Source organism: Dipodomys merriami, unplaced genomic scaffold (assembly GCF_024711535.1).
Source record: "Dipodomys merriami isolate MVZ:Mamm:240054 unplaced genomic scaffold, mDipMer1.0.p SCAF_8, whole genome shotgun sequence".
NCBI classification, from domain to species: Eukaryota; Metazoa; Chordata; class Mammalia; order Rodentia; family Heteromyidae; genus Dipodomys; species Dipodomys merriami.
The window spans coordinates 15,320,078-15,342,003 of record NW_027206401.1 but is presented as its reverse complement, the minus strand read 5'-3'; the positions used below and the strand labels follow the sequence as shown (position 1 = coordinate 15,342,003).

The window sequence follows — 21,926 nt, the reverse complement described above, 5'->3', positions numbered from 1 at the left end:
TTTTAAAAGAAATCCATTCTGGGATCATTCTGCTAACTTGTGCAGTTAGTAAGAAGAAAGTTGGTGTTTGCTTATACTAAATGACATCTGAGTGTCTTGCATTGTTCCCTATTGGCTTAATTCAACGTTTTTATTTTCATTAGGAACTTGAGAACTCTCAGTATGTCAATAACATGAGGTCTTTTGTAAGCTTTTGGCATGTTGCAAATAGTCATGGACTATTTGTGTTTATAAAGAAGAAATGGACTCCATAAGTGTTCTAATACTGTGAAAGTGGGACTGGTGTTTCTGTTTTCTAGAATGTCCTGAAGGATCTGGAAAAGAGAAAAGCTGACTTAAACACCATCACTGAGAATAGCGCTACCCTCCAGAACTTGATCCCTGGCAGTGAACCTGTGTTAGAGGAAAAGCTCTGCGTCCTTAATGCTGGGTGGAGCCGCGTCCGTACCTGGACCGAGGATTGGTGTAGTACCTTGCTGGTATGTTCCCAGGCAAATTTTGATGACGAAATCTCTCCTTCAACTCTTTTTAAGTGCACATTGCTTTGGGTAGAAAAACTACATTTTATTTTTCTCTTGAAAAGGTATTAACTAGAAAGAATTTATAATAAATCTTTTAAAGGATAAAATGTTGGTAGTACAGGAACAAATAAGTAATAAGTACTTGTTTTGCTTTTTGTGTATGCTGACACTGAGGCTTGAACTCAGAACCTCATACCCTCACCTGACTTCTTCATTTTGAACCATGCTTCTACTTCTAACTTTTTGCTGGCTAATTGGAGATAAACTCCTTGAGGATTTGTTTGCCAGGGCTGGCTCCAAACTATGATCTTCAGATCAGCCTCCTAAGTTGTTATGATTATTAGCATGAGCCACCAGTGCCCGGCACCTATGTACTTGAAGTAAATATACTTTGTTTCATTTTAATGAGAACATATAGTGTTGAATTTTAATACTATTATATAGTATATATTGCTATATGTGGATATATGTGTATGCACACACATGTCATTACAATGTCCTAGAAATAGTATGCAAGTTCTAGCACAGTTTCTAACGTCTGCTGTCTTCATAAAATTTTTAATAAGTAGCTGGGTGGAAGTAACATAAATGTTCTCTGTGCCTCAGTTTTCACATCTGTAACATGGTGTCATCATAATTTCTATGTCTTGTTTTTGTGACTAAAATATGACCTATATAATGATATGTAAAACAACTACTTTTAAATAATATTAGGAAAATGATAGTTATTAAGTGTTATAAGTATATTAATCTTTTTGTGTGTGTGTGTGTGCGTCTTGGGGCTTGAACTCTGGGTCTGGGAGCTGTCCCTCAGCTTTTCACCTTAAGGCTAGCACCCTACCACTTGAGCCATAGCGTCTCTTCTGGTTTTCTGGTGGTTTATTGGAGATTAGAGTCTCATGGACTTGCCTGCCTGGGCTGGCTTTGTACCATGGTCCACAGATAGCAGCCTCCTTAGTAGCTAGGATTACAGGTGTGAGCCACCAGTGCCTGGCAGTATATTAATCTGTATAATACCATTGTACTACTAATTATTTCATGGAAACTGACCAGTAATTTTCATAATCTTATTCTGGGCCCCTTCTGATAATGAGTATAGCCCCTCTACCCTTCCTCACAGAATACAGTTATCATTTACAAATTATTCTTTGGTTCTGTCATATAAGAATGTATCAGACTTTTATACAACTATCCCTAGAGACATAAAAAATGTTACTCTGTGTTTAAGCATTTGTTCAAGTCAGTTAAGATATGTGGGGTAGGAGAGGCCATTGACACACTCATGACCAGTTGCAGACTTTATATTCCAGTTCACAAGCTAGTATCTTCATTATGTTAGTAATATCAGTAAGCTTCACTTCCCATATACATAAAATTTAATATTTAGTATGCTTTAATATGTAGTATATAAAACATTGAATCATATAATTTTAATACTTACCAATTTCCATATAAAATTTGGTATTTCAATATATTTAATTTAGAAAGCACATAAATTTCAATAAATAAACTTACATATAGTACATATATAATTGCTTTCTATATATAGTCTTTTAATAAATAGGTGTGCAATATATTTATAATCAATAAAATCTTGAATTTTTTAAAACGTATAAATGTTTCTTAACATTTTTCTTAGGTGAAATCTTCTTTTTTTAATCACTCCCACTATATAGTAATAATTGATTTCCTTTAATTCTGAGCTCTTTAAATACTTTCCTTTATCCCATGAGACACAGCACTGGGACATTGTCAGTTTTATCATAATCCTCCTTTTGATCAAGGTCTGACTTTTTCTTTTTTTGTGTTGGTCCTGGGTTTGAACTCAGGATGTGGGCATTGTCCCTTAGCTGTTTTGCTCAAGGCTAGTGCTCTTCAACTTGAGCCAAAGCTCAACTTTTGGCTGTTTTGGTGGTTAATTGGAGATAAGAGTCTCATGGACTTTCCTGCCCAGGCTGGCTTTGAACTTGATCCTCTGATTTCAGTCTCCTGATGACAGGTTTGAGCCATCAGGGCCCGACTGAGGTGTAACTTTTTGTCTTAACTAGTTTTAATCTTTGTTCCTGTTTGAGGTGCTTTCTCTCCTGAAGTCATACTTATGTCCTATGGCAGGAAGCACTAGTGGCGCAGGAGAAACAAGGGGAAGCATCCCTGGGCTGTTGAGTGGGCAGAATATTACTCAGACCTTACTCAGACCTTACTCACGATTTCTATAGATGCCTTCCAGAGTCACAATTAATAAGGGTGACTAATGACATAAGCTCAAATGTATGTGGGCAGGACAAGAGATGAAGAGATAAAATTGGAAAAGAAGCTTCATCTTCTATTCTGTTTTAAGCTTCGTCTTGTGTGCAGGTCTAAATCAAATCCCTTGAAACAGAGCTTTAGCCATCGAGGCTAAGATCTATTGACTGAGATCTATTGATCAGGCTGAGATCTATTGACTGAAGAAGAGCTGTGCAGGAAGGTGGAAACTCACTTTAAACACAGCATCCATGTGGTCTTGAAATCTTTTCTATGATTGTGTCAGCGTCTTCTTAATTCCTTTGTAGAACCACCAGCGCCAGCTGGAAGTGTTCGATGGGAATGTTGCTCACATAAGTACCTGGCTTTATCAAGCAGAAGCTCTGCTGGATGAGATTGAAAAAAAGCCAGCCAGTAAACGGGAAGAAATCGTGAAGGTAACAGACTTCAATATCACAGTTGGGACATGGACTATTTTGCTGTAGTCTCTTCACTTGTGGATGCTCTGGGGTCCTTGTGCACACATTCTTGTCCTGTGCATCTATTTTGGCAGGAAAAACTGAGCTCTGCAGTGAAGTCTGTATGGACATCTCTTGCTGCAATGATCATGCAGAAGCCTTTTGCTAGCAACTACACTTATTTCTAAAACTCCCCTTAACTCTTCTGAGTCAGCTTGTCACCTGGGTTAGATTTTATTGTCATGTGGGGATAATTTTGCGTGTTCACTTTTGTTTCCTCCCACAATTAGCGTTTAATTTCTGAGCTGGATGATGCCAGCCTCCAGGTAGGAAACGTTCGTGACCAGGCTATGGCTCTGATGAGCGCGCGGGGGAGTGCTGGCAGAGAGCTGGTGGAACCAAAGTTAGCTGAGCTGAACAGAAACTTTGAAAAGGTGTCTCAACACATCCGAAGTGCGAGAGTGAGTACATTTTTATAGAAAAACCACTTCCCCCGGTTATGTGGTTTAGATGAAAAATAATAGAGTTGGCTTTTTGTGTACTGTTGATTTTTAAAATTACCTTTAAGTAGTTGTACAAGGGGATTTTAGTTTAGCAAGTCAGTTTATAAGTTCATCTTGATCAGTATCACCCCTTCCACTATCCCCCATCTGTCCCAACACCACCCATTCCCTCATTAGTTACCTGGTTCTATTTCAACATAGGTTCATTGAATGTAACCACTGTACTTACCCGTCCTTTTTCTCTCCATTTTTCTTCTTTACTTTCCCTTAACCTCTCTCTCCATCCCGAATTTTTTTGATTAAAAAGATTTTAATCACTTTTTTTTAACTGGAGGATTATTGGCTCTTATCTGAGTAGCGAGAATAAAAGGCGTGAGCCACCAGTGCTTGGCCACGCCATGCTATTTTTTACACATATATGATGGTTTCCTCTATAGGCATCTGAAAATACACCATTTAGAAAATGTATTCTTTCAAAGTTGAATATCAAAACCCAAGGAGAATTTTCAGGGAACGTTGAACAGGAGTGTCCATAATTGAGGCCTTTCTTCTTTTCTGTGGCCACAACAAGCTGGTGTTTGGGTCACAGCTCTGCTTACATGCAGTCCTGGCCCACACAATGTGCTCCATACAGCCCCCGCCATTGCATATCACCTCGCCTCATTTTCAGATTAGCATTTGGAAAATGGGCTATTCAGAGAAACCCAGATTAGTAAAATCTTTGCTATAAGATTGAATGAAAATTAAAGTCAATTCAAGTACATGCTAATTCCTTTCTGGCCACCTCATTTTTCTGATCAATTATGGAAAATCAAAGTAGCGTACATCTTCAGAGGTATATTTTCCTTCCACAGTTGCTAATTGGTCAGGAGCCAGTATCATACCAAGGCCTGGTCACTACAGAAACATTGGATGCAGGTGTATCCGTCTCAGACATGGAAAAATTAGAAAATGACATTGAAAATATGTTGAAAGTTGTGGAAAAACAGTTGGAATCCAGAGATGACAATGAAAAGGTTGGCTCTTTTCCAAGCCCTGTTCTTACTTTTCTTCTTTATGTTGCTAGTGTTTACTGATATAATCTGCCTTATGTAACTGAAGAAATCCACATGTGATTTTCTGAGTGTTAAGTAATGCTTAACAGTTGCACATGCGTGCACACACACAGCATGCTTTCTGGCATAAGGTGATTCTTAATCTAATTTATATGAAACTAGCTGTGGGACATTTTGCTTAAAATATAAAATATTTTAAGAAAATCCACACAACATTTGATATCTCAGGTTCATTGCACTGCATTTCACAGATTAATTCTCCCACATGGTGACTGATAACTAGGTTTCACTGTGCTATGTTTTTTTTTCTTCTTCTGTTTTTCTCAGATTGTCTTTAACTATAGAAAGGGGTTTCAAGTCAACACATCCATCAGTGTATGGGTACAGTGCATCTTGATCAGTGTCACCCTGTGCATTATGCGCGCCATTCCTTTCGAGTAACAACGTTTTCTTTAAACATTCAGGTGGAGGAGGAGGGAGCCCAGATTGAGGAAGTTCTACAGAGGGGCGAACACATATTACATCAGCCCATGGAGGATAATGAGAAAGAAAAGATTCGTTTGCAGTTGCTACTTTTGCATACAAGATACAACAAAATTAAGGTAGGCTGATTGGAGAATCTTTGTGGCATTTAAATAACCCATGCAGCTCTTGCCAGACAGATATTGGATCTCACATCTATGGATGCTTTAAGTAATCCAACTAATATGTTTTATTAGATACGTCAATATATTTGGATTTGGCAGATTACAAAGAAATTGAAATGTAAAGACTTATTACTGGTCATCTGTTTTGGAGTTTTGGGATCACGTAAGAAACCTTAAAAAAATCTATACCTTTTAGAAGAGGCTTTTTTCTTTAATTCTTTTATTTACTTTATGATTATTACTACGATTACTGTTTTGCTGGGCTCTGGTGGCATAATCCTACTACTCCTACTGCTTTCATTGAGTCACTATTATCTTTGTCCTAAAAGTTGAGAAAACCATTCAGCTTCCCTCTGTGAACCTAAAAATAAACTGGCCTATTTGAAATGAAAGTTTAGAATAAGTGTTTTTAAGTTTTTTTAAAAATAAATTTAGCTTTTTAAAAAAATGAAATTGGTTCCTTGATGAATAAGTTATTTTGTCATTCTTTTATATTTGCTTAAAAATCAGATTTTGGACTGAAGGGTGACTCAAGGTAGAACACTTAAGTACCAGCCTCTCCCCTCCCCACCCCAGCCCACATCTAGTGTTTTCTTTACATATATGATGACTATGTAGCTAGACTTGGAGTATTAGCTAGAACTTGGGGCATTTGGAGATTAAAATGAATATTCTGGGTAAACACAGTCAATACTATTGATAAAGTAAAAAAATCATAGGCTTGTTTCAAGCCTGTTTTACCTAGAAATGCTCATCAATTGTTCAATGTATCAGCTTATCAAGTTCTAGGAGTCAGTAAACATGGACCATTCAGTTCAACAGGCCTTACAATTCAACACTGTTATTCTTGAGTTTTGGTTTTATTTAGGAATTTAACCATTTTCCAGATCACTAACTAAATGACCGTGTAATTGGGGTCAAGTGCACTATTGTATTTGAATATTTAGATATAGTCTTGTGCTCTCACTTGGTGTTTTGGCTCAAGGCAGGGGCTCTACCACCTGACCTTGCCTAGAAAGGTCAGAGTGTCTCTGTCAGGGCAGTCAAGTAGTTACTGACTGAATTCAGTATTTTAAGATCCATTGTTGTGCATGAGATATTCATGCTCTGAAAATTGATCTTAAAAGTTACAATTACTATTTGAACCAAAATCGCCATTGCATTTCGGATGTCATTTTAATTTTTCCTTGATTTTAGTTTTGGAGATGGGGGGTTGCTCTAAGTTGACCAGACTGATCTAGAACTGTAAGTTCTAGTGAGCCTCTGCTTCAGCTTCCATCGTACCGTGGATCCCCACTGCAGCTGTTATAACGCATTTAACTTAGGTTTTCAGCGGTGAAGCCCACAACTATTTGATCTAATTGGCTATTTTAAAAACAGTGAAGTAATGATGATCCTAAAATGGTAGAACTTCACCATTTTTAGCCTGTTCTCATTTCTTCAACAATTCTTGGAAAGGGTGATTATTTCTGGCTTGCTAAATGACTTTAAATGACAAAATTTCTTAAGGAAAAACCTTTTGAATATTAAATGGCTAACCCCAGCGTGCAGATGAAACTTACGAATTTCTGTAGAAATACAGATTAAAATGAAAAGAAAAGCATAATTAAGATTAAAAAACTTTAGGTCCATGGTCCTGAATGCCTTTACAAAATCATTTTGTTCTTTATTTGCTATAATTAATTGTAGTGATCTTTCTTTAAAAGTAGGCACTGGTGGCTCATGCCTGTAATCCTAGCTACTGAGGAAACAGATCTGAGGATTGTAGTTTGAAGCCAGTTTGAAGCAGTTTGAAGTCCAGGCAGTAAAGCCTGTGAGACTCTTATCTCCAATAAGCCAGCAAAAAGCCAAAAGTGGAACGATGGCTCCAGTGGTAGAATGCTAGTCTTGAGCAAAAAAGCTCAGGGACAGTGTTCAGGCCCTGAGTTCAAGCCTTAGAACCAGTGTATATGTGCATGCATATGAACACACACAAACACACACAGAGGTGAATTAGTTTGAATAAAAATTTCTTTTATAGGCAACTCATGCTCAACAGAGGAAAACAAGTCAACCTGCTTCTGGAATTAGATCATCATCTCTTCCTACTGATTATCTCGCTGAAGTTAACAAAGTCTTGCATACAGTTGACGATGTTGAATTGCTGCTGAGAGTTCCGGAGCTGAACATGTCTGTGTGTGAGGACTACTCTCTTCAGGAAGACTGTCTGAAGGTAAATCTCTAGCAACTGCATTGAAATAGCCATAGTTTCAATAGAGAAGCAAAGTGAGGAGTGTGTTACTCTGTTTACTTACTTACTTATGTCTATATCATTGAATGTTCAAGTCACCATTTGTATATTTGAGTAGTACAACTTTCCTATATTCATCAATGAAATATAACAATTTTTCTTAATTAAAAAAAAAAGTGGGTATAGGCCAGGTGCTGGTGGCTCATGCCTGTAATCCTAGTTACTCAGGAGGCTGAGAACTGAGGATCATAGTTCAGAGCCAGCATGGGCAGAAAAAGTCTGTGAGACTCTTATCTTCAATAAACTACTCAGAAAAAGCTAGAAGTGGCACTGTATCTCAAGTGGTAGAGTGCTGTCCTTGAGCAGAAGAAACTCAGGGACAATGTCTAGGCACTGAGTTCAAACCCCAGGATTAGAAAAATACAACAAAACAAAAAATGAGTGTAGGGGAAGTGGCGCTGTAGCTCAAGTGGTAGAGCGCTCGCCTTGAGCTGAAGAGCTAAGGGACAACGCCCAGGCCCAGAGTTCAAGCCCCACGACCGACCAAAAAAAAAAAAAAAAAATGAGTGTAGGACTTTATGTATGCAAAGTTATTAATTATTTGAAACAATAGAGACTATTTATTCATTTGTTTTAAGATACAATCTCACTGTGTTGTTTAGGCTGCCTTTGAATTCCTGATCCTTCTGTCTTAGCCTCCCAAGTTGCTGGGATTACACATGTATGCTGTGACACCCAACTACCTTCACCGATTGTTATTGGAGTTTTTTTTTTTTTCCTTTTCTTTTCTTTTTTTTTTTCATTTTTTTTGGTTAGTCGTGGGGCCTGAACTCTGGGCCTGGGTGCTGTTCCTCAGCTCTTCAGCTCAAGCTAGTGCTCTACCACTTGAGCCACAGAGCCACTTCCGGCTTTTTCTGCTTATGTGGTACTGAGGAATTGAACCCATGGCCTCATGCATGCAAGGCAATCGCTCTACCACTGAGCCACCTTCCCAGCCCCTGGAGCTTTTTTCATTTTTAATTTGATTTTTAAATTGTTATTATAAAGATGATGTACAAAGGGGTTACAGTTACATAAGTCAGGTAAAGAATACATTTCTTTTTAGACAGTGTCACCCCTTTCTCCTCTCTCTTTCCCAGTTGTTATTAAAGCTTTTCGTATATCTTGTCTAAAAGCCACTTGGAACATCGGTGAGGATTTTTCTTCCTCTGCAAGTAGTAGTATTACAGGACTCTCACAGTTTGGTCAAGATAGGGTACTTATACAGAAACATTTGCGGTTTTCTTGAGTAATCGTAATTGTTTTCCATTGTTATTTTAAGTGGATTTAAAGCAATAGCAATTGTTGGCTCTCTGTGATTCTATTCTTTTCACTTTGCTGGATTTTGTTAATGTGTAACAATGTGTTCTTAGAATATCAAAGATCGGTTGGACAAACTTGGAGAGCAGATTGCAGTCATTCATGAAAAGCAGCCTGATGTGATTCTAGAAGCCTCTGGACCCGAAGCCATCCAGATCAGGGATTTGCTCTCACAGCTGAATGCAAAGTGGGACAAAGTTAATAGAATGTACAATGATCGTAGAAGGTATGTGTGAATCCAAGTCATAGTTTATTTTCAAAACTATGCCAACAAGTCTAGGGGCCATGGACAAGTACATGTGTGCATTAAGATAGCTGAAAAATCTAGTTCATATCTTTGTTATCTCCTTGGTTAAGAAGGAGAATATATAGTGCCAGTACTGATGTTCTCTCTCTTAGTTTTTTTTTTTTTTTTTTGGTGGGTTGTGGGGCTTGAACTGGGCCTGGGCATTGTCCCTGCACTTTTCAGCTCAAGGCAAGTGCTCTACCACTTGAGTCACTGTGCCACTTCTGGTTTTCTGGTGGCTTGCTGGAGATAAGAGTCTCGTGGACTTTCCTGCTCGGGCTGGCTTTGAACTGTGATCCTCAGACTTTAGCCTGCTGAATAAGCTAGGATTACAGGTGTGAGCCACCAGCACCCAGCTCTCTTAGCTTTTTTGCTCAAGGCTGGTGCTCTACCACTCCACCCACAGCTCCATTTCTGGCTTTTTGCTGGTTAGCTAGAGATAAGTAACTAATGGATATTTCTCCCCACACTGGCTTTGAATGGTGATCCTCAAATCTCAGCTTCTTGAGTTGATAGAATTACAGATGTGAGTCCTGGCCTACGACATAATATCTTAATAATGTGGGAGTGCCCTAAGTTTTAGGACCACACTTGTGTCTGTTTCTTAAAATTTTAAACAGGATTTTCATTTTCCCGTACTTGATTTATGTGGATGAAGAATAGGGTTAACTACATGTAATTGGAATCCATTTATAAGCAAATCCTTATTAATAACTTTCTAGTTAATAGACTATGTTTGAGCCTTCTTATCAGAATTTGAACTGTGGAACGGGCGGAATGAAAAACTGGTTAAGATTTTTGCCAGGAGCTGTGAATGTGGTAGAAATAAGATATGAAATAACCTAATAAAAAACACTGTGTAAGAGGAGATTTAACCTAGATCCATATTTTGGAAAACTTCATAGGTAGAAAAATTAGTCATCATATTATTTAAAAACAGAAACAGGGGGGCTGGGAAGGTGGCTCAGTGGTAGAGCGCTTGCCATGCATGCCTGAGGCCCTGGGTTCTATTCCTCAGCACCACATAAGCAAAAAGAAAAAAGCTGGAAGTGGCACTGTGGCTCAAGTGGTAGAGCGCTAGCCTTGAGCTGATGAGCTGAGGGACAGTGCCCAGGCCCAGAGTTCAGGCCACATGACCGCCCCCCCCCAAAAAAAAAACAAAAACAAAAACAAAAACAGAAACAGGCTCTATATATTTCACAGTACTGTCCAATCATTTCAAGAGCTAGCCTTTAATTCTTTGGGTAGGTTTTAGGAATTTCTTTGTCCCTTTAGAGACTAATTGATCCATGCTTCTGTCTTGTTAGACTTGGTTATTGGGGATGAAGATAATTTTCTTAAAAAACATATAATATTTTAAGGCTGCAGATTGCATCTTGAAATTGCTTCTGAACTCTTTCCAGTAGTATTTGAAAGTAGCCATTTTGAACTCTGTCATTGAAAGGATTAATATGCTTTTAGACCTGAGTTACTTTTATAGTGATAAATTATAGCTCTGCTCTTTGCCCTCCCCTTCTTCTTCCCCCTCCCCTTCCTCTCCCCTCTCCTTCCTCCTTCCTCTCTCCCTTTCTCTGAAGTATTGGGTTTGAACTCAGAGCCTTTAACTTGGCTAGAGAGGTGCTTTGTGTTTTAAATTTCCCTCGCAGGCCTTTTTTGCTTTGAGTTATTTTTCAGGTAGGGTCTGGTATCATGCCCATGTTTGGCCTCAGGTGACTGTCCTCTTATCTACGGCTTTCCACACAGCTGGGATCACAGGCACATGGCTTCGCTAAGATGGATTTGGTTGAGCGTTTTGCTCCAGGCTGGCCTTGAACTATGATTCTTTGGATCTATCTCCCAAATTCCCATTTCTGGTGTCAGCCTCTGCACCCAGCCTACATCTGTTTTATTTTGCTTTTTTTTAAAAAAATTAATCAGTGAGACTGAATACTTCGAATTCTTTATTTGCTGCAGTTTGCAGTTTGGTAGTTCTTTTGTGTGCCACTCCTGGGTCTTGAACTCGGGGTCTGGATGTGGTTTCTAACCTTTTGTTGCTCAAGCTCTATCATTCTATCACTTGGGCCACAGCTCCACTTTGGGCTTTTTGGTGTTTTTAATTGGAGATAAGAGTCTCATGGACTTTTTTACTTGGGCTGGCTTTGAACTGGGATCTCAAATCTTAGTCTCCTGAGTAGAGAGACTTATAAGTTGGAACCACCAGTGCCTGACAGATTTTCACATTTTAAAAATCACAGCATTACTATTTATGTTTGTAAAACCTTTTTCATTAAGAATAATAACTATTTCAGACTTTCTCTACTGCATATGTGTTCATAGCTTTTTATGTACACTTTAATTTTGGCAAGGATGTTCTTGACATATAGAGAATTTAATTTCATGAATTTTATTAATGGTGTTCAAATTTCAGAGATCTCTTTTAATTCTCTCCTAACTCTTATCACCCTAAACAACAACAACAACAACAACAACAACAGCAAAATAGGAGGACATTTCTTAAGAGTACTAATCCAGCAAGGCTTTTCTTTTTTTTAACTTACTTTAGGTATTCTAAGTGTGACAATCACTAGAGTTTTATCTCTTCTTTGAAATCTCAGTCACTCTTTGTCCTATTTCTCTTTTTGTGCTTTGCATATACTTCTCTCCTCTTCTATCCTTGCTGCGCTCAGAGCACTGGAGATCAGTCATGACCTAAATTGTATTCATTCGCTTACAAAGGTGTATGGGCTTCCAGCCTGGCCTTCATTTTCTCATGCTTCTGGATGCTGGAAATGAAGCAGGGGTAGAGGCCTTTCTTACTGTTACTTAGATGGCCCCTGTGTTTCTCTATCTTTCCAGGAAAACAGTATCTCTGATCTCTTTCCCTCCTTTTGCCTAAAAAGTTCTCTCATCTTTCTGATTTGAAACTCATCCTCATGACTTCATTGGATTTTAATTACCTTTTTTTGTTGTTGTTGGTCTTGGGGCTTGAACTCTGGGCCTGGGTGCTGTCCCTGTGCTCTTCAGTTCAAGGCAAGTGCTCTACAACTTGAGTTACAGCACCACTTCCGGTTAATTGGAGATAAGAGTCTCACGGATTTTTCCTACCCTGCGCTGCTTTGAACCGTGATCCTCAGATCTCAGCCTCCTGAGTAGCTAAGATAACAGGTGTGAGCCACTGCCTAATTACCTTTTTAAAAGTCATCTGTGGAAATATCACCCAACCACCCAGGGGGTTTGGCCTTTCACAGATGAATTTTTGTGGGAAGGGATTCAGTTCATTACGTAGAGGGAATGGTATATAAAAATGTTTTTGAAGTCTTTCAGCCTTTGGGCTTTGTTACCTTAAAACCAAGTTTCTTAGCATTGTAGTAATGTAAGGGAATGGAATAATTGATCATATTTTGTATTACATAGCATTTAGGCTGTGCGCGCACGCGCATGTGTGTGTGTGTGTGTGTGTGTGTGTGTGTGTGTGTGTGGTATACATATGAAGGCTGGGAATGTGCAGAGTGCTTTTCTCTCTTGGCATGATGCATGATGTGTGTTTCCCAAAGAGGAATACTTGTCTGGAAACCACTGTGAAAATTGGTCTTGTAGAGCAGTGAGTTCTGAATTTGCTCATCTCGGGATCTTGGGTGTTAATAAGACTTGAACTGTTTTTTAAGAAAAAAAAATATTCCTAGTCAGTTCTACAACGTTGACAAACCTATTTGATCTTGTTTCTTGTCCTCTAGCTATTTTGACAGGGCCATAGACGACTGGAAACAGTTCCATTGCCACATCTCTGACCTCACGGTCTGGATACGGGAGGCTGAGGAGTTACTGGCTGAGACTTACGCTCCGGATGGCAGCCTGGACCTGGAGAAAGCCCGGGTGCATCAGCAGGTGAAGAGATGGCTGCCATGGCTTCATGGTGCCAGCTTGGGCTGGAGAGGCAGACTTCAGGAGGAACCAAATTCATTCATTTGTTCATGAATGATTTTGACTTTGTGCCCTGGTTTTGGTTTCCAGTGTCAAAATTTAAAGGAAAAAAAAAAACCCTCTCATGTACTATTTATAATCAACATTTTAAAGTTCTCTCTCTCTCTCTTCCTGACCCCCTTTTAATGAGAATTTGAGATAAAATTTGCTGAGAAAACAATATTCTTTTTGGAAAAAATTATTTTTAGAATGACATTAGCAAAATTCTGTACTCAAAAATAGGAAAATCCATGCATAGCTTACCTTGTTTTCTGTCCTTATGTAGACAGGCATCTCATTTTCCTTTGCATACTTGATAGTTATCGTTCGTGTAAATTATTCTGGAACTACAGAAGGGCAGCTGCTTCTGTGATCCTTCCTCCATCTGGAGAAACTGTAATATAATAACAAAATCAATTCTCAAAATAGTGGATCTTTAGGAATAATGGTAGACATCAAACAAAATTTCAATTTTTCCATTGTTGAAATATTTCCTTTTACTAAGCTATACAGTCTGTTTTCTCTAGAAGATTCATGAGCTTTAAAAAGAATCCTTTTTTTTTCTCAACATGTTGAGGTTTTTAAAAAAAGTTACATTTTGGCAGTTAGCAATAAATGTTTAAATTTGACTTTAAAATACCCCTGTAAGCTGTTAGATTAGAAATTGGCAGTACAGTGTAGCAATACAGTCAGGAGATGCACAGGGAGGTGTATTTAGATATGGCAGGTCATAAAAGTAAAGGGTAGTAAATGATTTTGTTTGCTTTTGTGTTTTGTTGTTGTGCTTATTTTAAGCATTTGTTTGGAAGAGGATGAGCAGTTCCCTTTAATCAAATGTGATGCTCCTACTTGGGTATGAACAGCTGATATTTGTTTTATGTTATTAAGCTGTCTTATTTCACAGTTTTTGCCTGATGACACTCTTTCAAGAAAGACTTCTTTTCCCATGTTCCTTGAAATATAATTAGGTTGCTTGGAAATCTTTTGTGGACATGAAAAGATGCTTCTGGGAATTCGTTTCTGTAACACCTCCATTTTGGGTGGGATTATCATGAAGGCACACCATAAGTGGGTAGTGGGAATGAAGCCTGGTGTGTGTGCTGTCTGTAACAGGACCTGGAGGAGGGCATCAGCAGCCACCAGCACAGCCTGGCAGCCATAAACCGCATCTGGGACAGCTTTGTGCAGACACCCTCCCCTGGGAAGGGAAGCTTCCTGCAGGACAAGGTGGCGACCGTGAACCGCTGCTGGAGCTCCATCCTTGCAGAAGTGAAGGGCCGGCAGCCAAGGTGATGCTTCAGCCATGTTCTTTGGGTAGAGAGATGAACAGATTTCTGGGAAACTTTCTTTCTCCTCCCTCTTCTCCTTCTCCTCCTTTCCTTTCTTCTCCTTTGCTTCTCCTCCTCCTCCTCCTCCTTCTCCTTCTCCTCCTCCTCCTCCTCCTCCTCCTCCTTCTTCTTTGCCTGCACTTGGGATTAAACTCAGTGTCTCCTACTTAAACTAAATGACTTTTGCTTATTTTTTTGTTTCTGCTCAAGGTTGGCATTCTCCCACTTGAGCTATACCTTTACTTCCAAGTTCTTGCTGGTTAATTGGAGATTAGATACTCATGGACTTGTCTGCCCAGGCTGGCTTTGAATGTTGATCCTTAGATCTCAGTCTCTTGACTAGCTAGGATTACAGCATGAGCCACTAGTACCTGGCTAGATTTCTTTTTATCATTAGTGTCATCTTTAATTCAAATATAATACTCAGGCTAATGAACTAATAAAATTTATATACTTTTTCTTGTCTTGTTCTTTCTACTTGTAATTTTTTTAGTTTAGTGCCTTGCCTCACTAATACTTTTTTGACTTGTAACTATAGTAGAGCAGTATTCACCATTTGATGTGGGAATTTGCCCTATAATGATGCCTTTTTATGTCATGCAGTACTCAAAGATAACTACATGTGTTTCCATATTTTAGATAAGGACGCTTTTTCATCTCAAACAACCTTCTAGCCAGGTCAGGTGTTGGTAGCTCATGCGTATAATCCTAGCTACTCAGGAGGCTGAGATCTGTGGACTGTGGTTTGAAGTTAGCCTGGGCAGGAAGGCCCTGAGCCTCTTACTCTAATTAACAACCAAAAAGCTGGAAGTGGAGCTGTGGCTCACATGGTAGAACACTAGTCTTGGAGTGCAAAATCTCAAGGACAGCACCATGGCCCTGAGAGTTCAAGTCCTAGTACCAGCACAAAATTAAAGACAAACAAAACTCCCAAAATAAGTTCTATTGTTTTACATAGTAGTAAATTTGTTTCTCTATATTAAAAATATGTTATTATTAATGACAATTTTTATTAAATTATATACAATTTTTTAAGTTCAATTTTTACTTAAATTTGTATATAACTTAAAAAATTTTGGTGCTGCTTTTGGGGCCTGAAGTCAGGGCCTGACCACTCTCTCAGCTTTATCTATTCAAGGCTAGTCCTCTACCACTTGAGCAACAGTTCTACTTCCGGCATTTTTTGATATTTAATTGTAGATAAGAGTCTCATAGACTTTCTGGACTGGCTTTGAACTGCAATCCTCAGATCTCAGCTTCGAGAGTAGCTGGGGTTACGGGGTGAGCCAATGGAATCTGGCACATTCCTCTATAACCTTTATGATGATGAGAAGATAAACTTATGTAAGAAAAAAATTTAACTTATTTTCATAATTACTTAGGAATATGGCACTTACAAATCTTTAGTAAGAAAATATTTGTTACTATTAATATTAGTTGTAATTATAAGCTATTATTCGTGGGGGGTATTTAATTAGGGTTTCCCAAACAAATATGTAATGCTCTGCATCAGTATATAATTTCTCTTAATGCTTTTCCACAATCCATTCTTTTAGGCTGAAAAAAGAAAGTCAGCAGGTGCTGGAGTACAGGATGAAGATGGACGAGATGATTTGCTGGGTGAACAAGGCTGACAATACCATGCAAAAGAAGTCAGCCACTGAGCCAGAAGCAAACTTGGCAGAATTAGCAGTAAGTGGCCAATTTATCTCATTTTCCAGTGTCTTCTGATACAAGAAGAGTTCACTTGAGAATAGAATATTGCAAGACTGAAGAAGAAAAGGAAAAGAAACTTGAAAGAAGATTTTTTTGTTTTGTTTAAAGAGCAGTTTATTTTGGTCTTCCAGAGATAAAAGTTCTATTCACATTAAAAATAAATACTTGTCATGATGGTCTCAGTATTAGAGCAGAGCTTTATTTTTAAGCTGAGTTAAATTAATTTAACAGTTATAGATTATAGTAAGACTGGGAAGTATAATTTTTGCATTTAAATTTAGAGAACTATTAGTTATAAAAGTTGAGTTTTGCAGTCGAACTGAGTGTGGTAGAGTTTCCTATAGGCTTACAGTCGTGGTTCTAGTAATGAGGTTTTCTTTTTATTTTCAACCAAGAATAGCTTATAACTAGGAAATTATGCAGTCTACAAAATGCATTCATGTATGCAGTTATATCTAAATATTTATAAAGCTTATATCTGTATTTATATTTTGTTTGTAATATTGAGTAACTGTTTGTGGAACAAGGAGAATAATAAGCTTTCATCTTTATTTTAAAAAGAAGTTGTGGTCAGCCACTTGTAGCTCATGCTTGTAATCCTAGCTACTCAAGAGGCTGAGGTCTGAGGATCAAGGGTTGAAGCCAGCCTAGGCAGCCCCCGCCCCCCTAGACCTTTCTCTCCAATAAACAGTCAAAAGGCAGGAAATGGAGGTGTGGTTTAAGTGGTAGAGTACCAGCCTGAGCCAAAAAGCTGAGTGAGAGGTCCTGAGTTTAAGCCCTAGCCCTGGCCAAAATAAATAAATGAATAAAAATAAAAATAAAAATAAAAGTTTGCATGAGAAAAATACTTATTTTGAAAAGAGATTTGGTTTCTGAAGGACTATATTTGAGCTATTTGGGGAAAAGAACTTCTAGTAATGATGAAAATATTATGAGAAAAGGGTTCTTTAAGTTTTCTTCTCAAAATGTACAAATGTCTAGTGTCCTTTTTAAAGATGTTCCTTTTTAAAAAATAATTTGAGGAGGGTTTAAATGGTGGTAGCAAGATGGAGTTAAGAACTGAACACTAATGTATTAACTATTCTATAATATATAGTAATATCTTCTTGAGAGACAGCTCTTGCATAGGAGAACACGTTTTATTCACTGCATTCAGACCCTGTCATTTCCGTTGGTAACATGCATTCAGACTTCTTGCAAGTTTATTTTCCATTTAAGAAGCTAAAGGTTCACATTTCAAGGTGCTCCTTCCCAAGAGTTTCCTAGTCTACTGCTTCAGCTTTCCCCTGGAGAATAGCCATCTAATTACACCTGTCTTCTTGACCTCTTTTTAAGGAATTAACCCAAGAGTTGGAAGCACAAGCAGAAAAGCTCAAGTGGCTGAACAGAGCGGAATTGGAGATGCTCTCAGATCAAAGTCTGAGTTTACATGAAAGAGAGAAACTTTCAGAAAGCCTAAGAACCATAAACACCACGTGGAACAAGGTGAGCAGATAGACTTCCTCTACCATATTTCCCTTATTTAGTTATTTCATGATCAAACAAGTGTGTGTTGTTTACCTTTAAGTCTATCCAAAGATGGGCCCACTTTACTAATGCCCATTTGTTTTTTGCTAATTTATTAATTAATTATAAGTTATTCATTTATATGTTTATTTTTGTGCCATTCTTGGGGCACAGAGCCTGGGCACTGTCCCTGGGTAGTGCTCATGAGTAGTGCTCTAACACTTAAGTCACAGCTCTGCCTCCAGCTTTTAATTAGAGATAAGATTCTCAAGGACTTTTTCTGCCCAGGTTGGCTATTAACTGGGATCCTCAGATCTCAGCCTCTCAGCCTCCTGAGTAGCTAGGATTACAGGTGTGAATCACTGGTGTCTGGCTTAATTCTTCTTTTTTTAAGCTAATGCTTATTGATGATGTTTACAATTCTTCTTTTCATCTTTTATAGAGACAAAGAGAAGTTGAGGAATGCTTTTTAGTTTTAATAGAATTCTTCAGCATGAAGGATTTCTATATTATTTAATACATTAAATGATGAATGTACATTGGTATTAGGCAACAAAAGGCCTGTACTTATATTCTGAAAATAAACACCGCAGAATGGTTTCCTGACATTACATGTGACACTTCACATACATGTTTATTTTCACTGGCATTCGTCACTTAATGGGATGCCTATAGGGTCCAGTGCAATGTCATGACACCATTAGTTTAGACTAAGATGTCAACCTTTCCTTCAAATGATTACTTTGTTGTTGTTTTCAGTCTGAATGGTAGAAGGTAGATGAAGTTACAGGTTTATTTTTTATTTAGCCTTCTAGTCCGTTCTGTATCAAAGCTGGAGGTCTTTGTGGGGCAGTGAATAGCTGTGGCTCTGCCCTTGGCTTCCATTTGCATGAATCTCATGTCATTTGTTTTCTCTTTTTTTTCCAACTTATCCATGTGGATGTATGTTACGTGTGTAAGTATGCCTGTCCCCTAGCTCTTGGGAGGCCGAGACAGGAGGATCTGAAGTTTGGAGCCAGCCTAAGTTGTGTAGGAGAACTTCTCTCAAACAATCAAAGGAGGTTATCCAGACTCTTATTATATATATATATATATATATATATATATATATATATATATATACACACACACACACACACATATATATATATGTATATATATATACATACATATGTATATATACATATATATGTATAGTATATATGTATATGTGTGGGTATGTGTGTGTGTGTGTGTGTGTGTGTGTGTGTGTGTGTGTGATTGTATACACACACATATATTTAGATCCAGCTCTCTCTCTGAGTGGGACTTATTGTCAGAAGTCCATCTTAAGGTTTATGTATGAATTATCTTAAAAAGAAACCCTTCCCCAAACAGTCCAAACCAGCAGCAATGCTTCCAAGTCCCTGACATTGTCTTCTCCCATCTACTTGATGGATGGTTTAGTTTGTGGATGCCTAGATGATTACATGTGGTCAAGTAAATAGAGCAGAATTTTGGAAATGATTGATATTGTTTCCTGTAGAATTCCTTCCGTTTTTCTTAAGTCTGAAATGTATTGTAACTGTGACTACATCTTAAGTAGCCCTGAAGCCACTGATGAGTGTCGGGCTACTATCATCACCTTTTGTCTTGATAACTACGGATGCCTCCTCCTGCTCTTCCCTGCTTCCTTCTTTGCCCTTTGTTGCTCTGTTCTCAACAGAGCTGCCAAAGAGGTTTATGAAAACAGAATCTAGCTCCGGAAACTCCTTGGAATAGTCCCCTAATGATTTTCCATCTCATTCGGAGGAAAAGCTGAAGTCCTTACTGTGATTTATATGCCCCCTCATGGCCTGGCCTCTCGTTACCACTGACTTCATCTGCTGTTGCTCTCTACTTTACAGACAGATGTGTCTGTGTTCCTCCACAGATTGAGTTTGGCTGGGTTCTACCAGAGCTAACCTATTTATTTAACACAAAGGATGTCAGTGGCTGTTTTACAGAAAATGGTGAAGCGGTCAAGTTTGGGGGCACTGGGTTAGATAACACCGAACCATCCATTTAAAGACTGTTTCTAATCTATTTCGTTGCATAGACTATAATCTCATTCCCACTGAAGAATTGAGTTTGCTAGTTGTGCTTCACGTACACATTGAGAAATACTAATCTGGGTATTTCATTTATTCCAGGCTGATTTTTAAGGGATGCCTAGGTATGGGTCAGGTGAAGAAGGAAGGAAAGAGCATTGTAGGGAGAAGAGGCAGTGTGGGAAAGGGTCTAGAGGAAGCAGTGTGCACGGTCCATTTGGCTCTTGGAAATAGTTCAGTATACGTTGAGTTGAGCAATACCTTTAGGGTCCAGATCCTCGCAATCTCCCAGGCCTGGAGCTCCTGGAATTGAAGCCTCATTTTGAGGCTTTGAGGATACTAGGGAGCTACTGATGGTTGAAGCAGAAGAAAGACCCTGTAGCCATACTGCAGAGATGTGTGGGTCAGTCCTAAGAGTAGTTATAGAAAGATGGGTTGGAGGCTTGAGAAAAGTTCACAAAAGGGAATTCAGGGAAAATAGAGACAAGGAATTCTGATTTGGCATCTCTACACATCCCATCAACAGAGAAAGGTGAACTGAGTATATGTTATTGGGAGTCCTTTTCTTTTTCTTTTTAATTGTGTAGTTGATATGCAGATGGTTATAGTTACATGAATCAGGTACAAATCAGCATAATAATGTCTCCCATTCTTCTCTCCCAGTCTTTCCCTCCCAATCCCTTCCATAAAATAGCCAGTTCATTTTCCACAGAGTGTCTAGTGAGCATTGCTGTTGTCCTTGTTCATCCTTGTTCTCCCTTTTATGGGACCTCCCTTCCCCTCCTAAATACAAACTAACGAGATGAAAGGAAAAGAAAACTAAAACAGCAACAATGGCAACTAAAGAATGTCTCTAGTTTCATTTTCTTGGTGTTCATTTCACAGACTATTATTTTCTATGATCATCTGTCCAGAGCTACTGAGCCTTTGTCCACCACTCCTATGCAGAGCCCTCTTTGGCCTCTGTAGGTGAATGAGTAGGTTCCTATATAATTTATCATGTCCCAGTGTTAGTTATTTATTTTAGTCATTCAGTGTGTTTACTTGTAGATTTCTAGGCACATTCTAGTTACCCCAAGGTATATGACACCATTGGAAAGTAGGACTTGGGGAAACATTCCAAGGTCAGAAAACAAAGCTATCCTGTGGAATGCTAGTATTTGATGGATGAACAAAGAAAAAGGAGCTAGTGACGGAAATTTAGAGCAATAGGGAGAAAGTCAGGTTCGCAGAGTATTAATGGCATTGGGGGGTGGGGGCGAGCAGGCATGTGAAGTAGTGTCTCAGCCGCTGAACCATGGAGCCAGCCTGCAGTGGGAAGGAAGGTGCGCATTGAAGCTGAGGTGTTGGGCGAAGGAAAGCAAGGGGCAGCACGCTTACTGAGAAGAACACCTGTCTTTGGGAGGAAGTGCAATCATGTTTATTTACAGAGCATGCCCCCCCTCTGTTCTGATGCTGTAGATGTGCAGAGAAGTGCCTGGCCTTCGGAAGCCTCCCCTCCCGGAGCCCTGCTCTGTTTCTCAGACAAGGATTGCTGGTAAGATGCCATTCATTGCTTCGCAGATACCATTCATTCCTTCACAGGTTATCGACATAGGAAAAAAATGATCATATGAGCCTCGTATATAAGTCAGAGAAATTATTGAAAAGCAGCGTGCGATTGTGATTTATTACTATCCTTCAGTAATTGGAAAGGAACATCTTTATATAATCCAGACTTCACTGGCAAGGTGGTTGCTCTCGTGGGTGACACTCCATCTTTTTCTGTATGAGACAGGCAGCAGGCCACGGGTCCTGCTGAAGGAAGGGAGGGAATCTGGAAGGAATCGAATGGGTGTGTGTGCAGCCTCCGATGTCATCAGTATAACCTGCCATGTCAACATGCCTGATGGTGGGCGCTCATCGTGCCTGAAAATAAAAGAGTTAGACTTTAAAAGTTCTTGGAAGCAGGATGTAAAAAAAAAAGAAAAGAAAGATCTTGCCTCCTAGGGAAACCGTACACTGGTAGATACTGTTCCTTTAGTTGTGGAGAAAAAGAAACCGTTTTCTCACCATCTCTGTTTTC

At 38.9% G+C, this 21,926-nt stretch overlaps 1 protein-coding gene across 7 annotated transcripts in view; it reads left to right on the top strand.

The window, feature by feature from the left end:
• Utrn (utrophin) overlaps window positions 1-21,926 on the top strand; it is a 427,285-nt gene that overhangs the window by 172,441 nt on the left and 232,918 nt on the right. For all 7 annotated transcript variants that reach the window (XM_070010729.1, XM_070010724.1, XM_070010730.1 and 4 more), the window contains 12 exons: window positions 300-479; window positions 3,074-3,202; window positions 3,514-3,684; window positions 4,581-4,742; window positions 5,246-5,383; window positions 7,449-7,640; window positions 9,071-9,243; window positions 13,017-13,167; window positions 14,356-14,531; window positions 16,127-16,262; window positions 17,622-17,771; window positions 21,323-21,398. In XM_070010729.1, the coding sequence (XP_069866830.1) occupies window positions 300-479; window positions 3,074-3,202; window positions 3,514-3,684; window positions 4,581-4,742; window positions 5,246-5,383; window positions 7,449-7,640; window positions 9,071-9,243; window positions 13,017-13,167; window positions 14,356-14,531; window positions 16,127-16,262; window positions 17,622-17,771; window positions 21,323-21,398 (1,834 nt within the window). The remainder of the gene's footprint in view (window positions 1-299; window positions 480-3,073; window positions 3,203-3,513; window positions 3,685-4,580; window positions 4,743-5,245; window positions 5,384-7,448; window positions 7,641-9,070; window positions 9,244-13,016; window positions 13,168-14,355; window positions 14,532-16,126; window positions 16,263-17,621; window positions 17,772-21,322; window positions 21,399-21,926) is intronic.